The 3,210-nt window shown below is 48.9% G+C and overlaps 1 protein-coding gene across 1 annotated transcript; it reads right to left on the minus strand.

Annotated features, from left to right (window-relative positions):
- Positions 1 to 1,591: 1,591 nt before the first annotated feature.
- On the minus strand, positions 1,592 to 2,521 carry LOC128066599 (myeloid-associated differentiation marker-like). Its single transcript, XM_052659652.1, has one exon. It carries the CDS (start codon positions 2,519 to 2,521, stop codon positions 1,592 to 1,594), a length of 930 nt encoding a protein of 309 aa, XP_052515612.1.
- Between the last annotated feature and the right edge of the window lie 689 nt (positions 2,522 to 3,210).

A 3,210-nucleotide genomic window follows, 5' to 3' on the forward strand; every position in this document is an offset into this window, starting at 1 on the left:
CACAGAGACACACAAAAACACCCACTGAGCCTGCACACAGGCACACACCCTTAAAGAGAGGCATCCAGGTGTTTTCCTGGCCCCTTTAAGAGTTAGGGCACAGGAAGTTGGCATTGAGGTGGGCCTAACCTCTTGTGTCACAGGCTGGGCCACATCCCCGGACTCTGGTCCAGGTGTGGGTGGGGCATCAGTGGAAGGGGCTCCACGAAACCCAGGTTTGGGTGAGGGTGGAAATTGGATAGGATCCTTCTGAGTCCTAGGCAAATTTGGGGCAATTAGAATATTTGGATTTTGTGGAGGTTTTTCTTTGTTTTCCTTCATCTTTATATTGAAATTTAAAAGGACATTATAAATGTGGGAGGGGGTACAAATCTTTCTCTGTGATTGAGAAAGAGACAATGTGATGGAGCAGAGACAATGATGGACACGAAAAGCTCCGTGGAGTTTTTCTAAACTGTATGTATTTATATAGACCCCATTATGCTTCAGCACATATGTGTGCACCACACACTCAGGCCATGCAGTTTCTATGACATGACATCAGCATTGGCAGTACTGTCAAATGCTACCCCCTCAAACTGCTCACTGAAGAAAATTTGAAAAGAAACTTTCCCCTTTACGAATAGGGTCACCCACTGATTTTTGCTGTCTTGATCAGAAAAAACAAAACAATAGGAAAAAAGAAAAGCAGGCTAACATCACCTTTAAGGCTGGCAGGACCACGCTCTTCTCCTTGCAGAATAAGGACCTGCTGCTTTGATCACTGAGGCAGAAAGGCCACATCACTGTCCCTCACCAATACTGCAGACAGACGTCTTCAAGGTCTTGTGGTTTTTTTCCCTAGATCCTTTTTAGTTTGCCCAGAGAGGAGCTGGATTGGTTAAGACACTTCTGTTAAGACACCCTCTAGGCAGCAGATAATTAGTAAGCCTGGGAGAATTCTCCAGTCAATCTCTGGTGGGGTTGTGCAACAGGTTGGGTCTCAGAATCTAAGGTCTCTGCTTCAAATTTCCTGCTTGACATTATTGACCTCTAGGAATTTTATTTAACTTAAAGGGGACATGCATTGTACAGCCCCCTCCACTAGCAGTAATGAGGACCTATCTACCCCCCAACACCCATACACCCCCCATAAATACACCAACTAAGTTACTCCCAGGGGAACAGACACATTTTGGCAATGAGGCCCCTCCAGAGGCCCAGGGTGTGAACAGCTGCACAGAGGGCTGTGTGCTGTGGAGTTAGCACTTCAGGAGGCGGGAGGGGGCAATGGATCAAGAAGGAAGGAGTCTCAGGTCCTGATGGATCAGAAGAAGGAAAATAGGGAGAGGTGGTCAGGACACAGGAGACAAGAAAACCAGGAAAGGGCCAAAAAACAGAAAATGTAGAAAATATGTGAGAAGCAAAAGAAAGAAACAAAAGAGAATGTGGGCAACCACACAAGACAGGAAGGAGACAGAGCAGAAGGAGAAAAGGAACAGAAAAGAGAGTGAGATGCATGGGGAAGGATGTGAGGAGGGAGAGGGGGTAGCCAGGAAGAGGACATCAGAGGACGTCAGAGCTCGGTGAGGATACCTTTGTGAGCAGAGGATCAGGGCTTTCTAGACTGCTCCTCAATCTCTACAGAGACCTTGTGGGCCCAGTACCCCAGGTCGGCCACGTAAACCAGCAAGTTGATGGCTGTCAGGACGGCCACAGCCAGGCGCTGGTCCCAGGCACACATGAGGTCATCCATGCAGCTCACATCACTGGACCGCTGGGGCTGCCCGCCGAACTCCTCACTGAACTGGTAGAGTGGCCAGAGGACAAGAGCACTGATGTAGAGGAGGACGAAGAGCACGGTGAGCACAAGTTGGAAAATGGGGAAGAAGATGGGCAGCCTGTTCTCCCATTTGCCCAGATTCAGCAGGATGGTTACTGCTGTTGGGATGAAGCAGATGGAGTACACAGCCACGCACCACTCCAGGGCTGGCTGGTGCAGGTATAGGGAGGTGTTGCTGAGGAAGGCAAAGATGACACCAGCCACGAAGGTCTCCAGCACGTTCAGAAGGCCGGGCACGGTGTGCATGTAGCAGGGGATCTCTTTGAGCTTGTAGAAGTTCCATGTACCTGCCATTTCTATGGCATAAAGCACTGAAGCGACGCAGGAGAATGCAGTGGCAGTGATGGCCCGGTCCCACTCAGGGCCATCAGGCAGGAACTGGACGTAGGTGATGGAGTAGATGATGGAGGCTGAGAGGCAGATGAGGGTTGCGTAGCAGGCGAAGGTGACGGGAAAGTTGTACCAGTAGAAAGGAAAGCGAGGCTGGAGATCATTTACCTCAACTATGGCTATGAATAGGGTCACAATGAAACAGATGCACCAGAAGTACATGGACCAGTTACCTACGTCCCCTCTCCAAATGCCCATGTCAGCCACCAAGGAGAATGCCACGCAGGTGGAGAAGAGCTGCGGCACGTGGAGGAACCAGAACACTCTCCTCACATAGAGCCAGTATGGGAGTGCCGCCCTGGTGGGCATGGTGTTATGAATGTCTGGCCAGTCACAGTCACCGGTCTGGCAGTGGTCTTCACTGAGGACCCACCAAAGAAAAATCCATTTCCAGAGGATCAGACACCTACAAACGGCTCAGGGCTCTGCGACAGCTGAGGCTCAGGATCTGCGGAGTTGGAACCAATGGCCTCAGATACTGGGGTAACAGCACAGCTGCTCCAGAATGGTTCCCCCACCCATCACCCTTGGCCTTGTCAGGAGACTTGTCTTATCCCAAAGCTCCCAGCTGGTTGTGGTCTAGCCTCAAACCATGAACACTGTGGATCTCTCTAAGCTGGCCATTATCTATGGAGACACAGAGACGGATGGTCCTTATCGTTAATCCCAACCCTTCAAGTCTCTCAAAATTGAAAACGAATATTTAAAAAATTGTTTGGTAACAAAATTCAACCCAAAGAGACATGAGACAAATTATGATCTTTTTATATTTTACTTAATGTGACTGTTCAAAAGTTCAGTTGCCAAAACACTAATGTGTATGATTACAAGGTGCTTTCAGACCCCAGTGGGATGTGCTGTCATGTAGAGTAGATGTACTATGTCACCTGTATGGAGCTGAAAATTCTGACTTCTAGAGAATATCTGACCCCAAGGGTTTCAGAAAAGGGACTATGGAGTGTCCTTTTGACTAACCCCATTTTACAGATGACAAAACT

This window comes from Budorcas taxicolor, chromosome 21 (genome assembly GCF_023091745.1).
Source record: "Budorcas taxicolor isolate Tak-1 chromosome 21, Takin1.1, whole genome shotgun sequence".
NCBI lineage: Eukaryota > Metazoa > Chordata > Mammalia > Artiodactyla > Bovidae > Budorcas > Budorcas taxicolor.

Excerpts from the sequence above, each read along its gene's own strand:
- LOC128066599 (XM_052659652.1), bottom strand. The coding sequence starts at position 2,521 with ATGCCCACCAGGGCGGCACTCCCATACTGGCTCTATGTGAGGAGAGTG.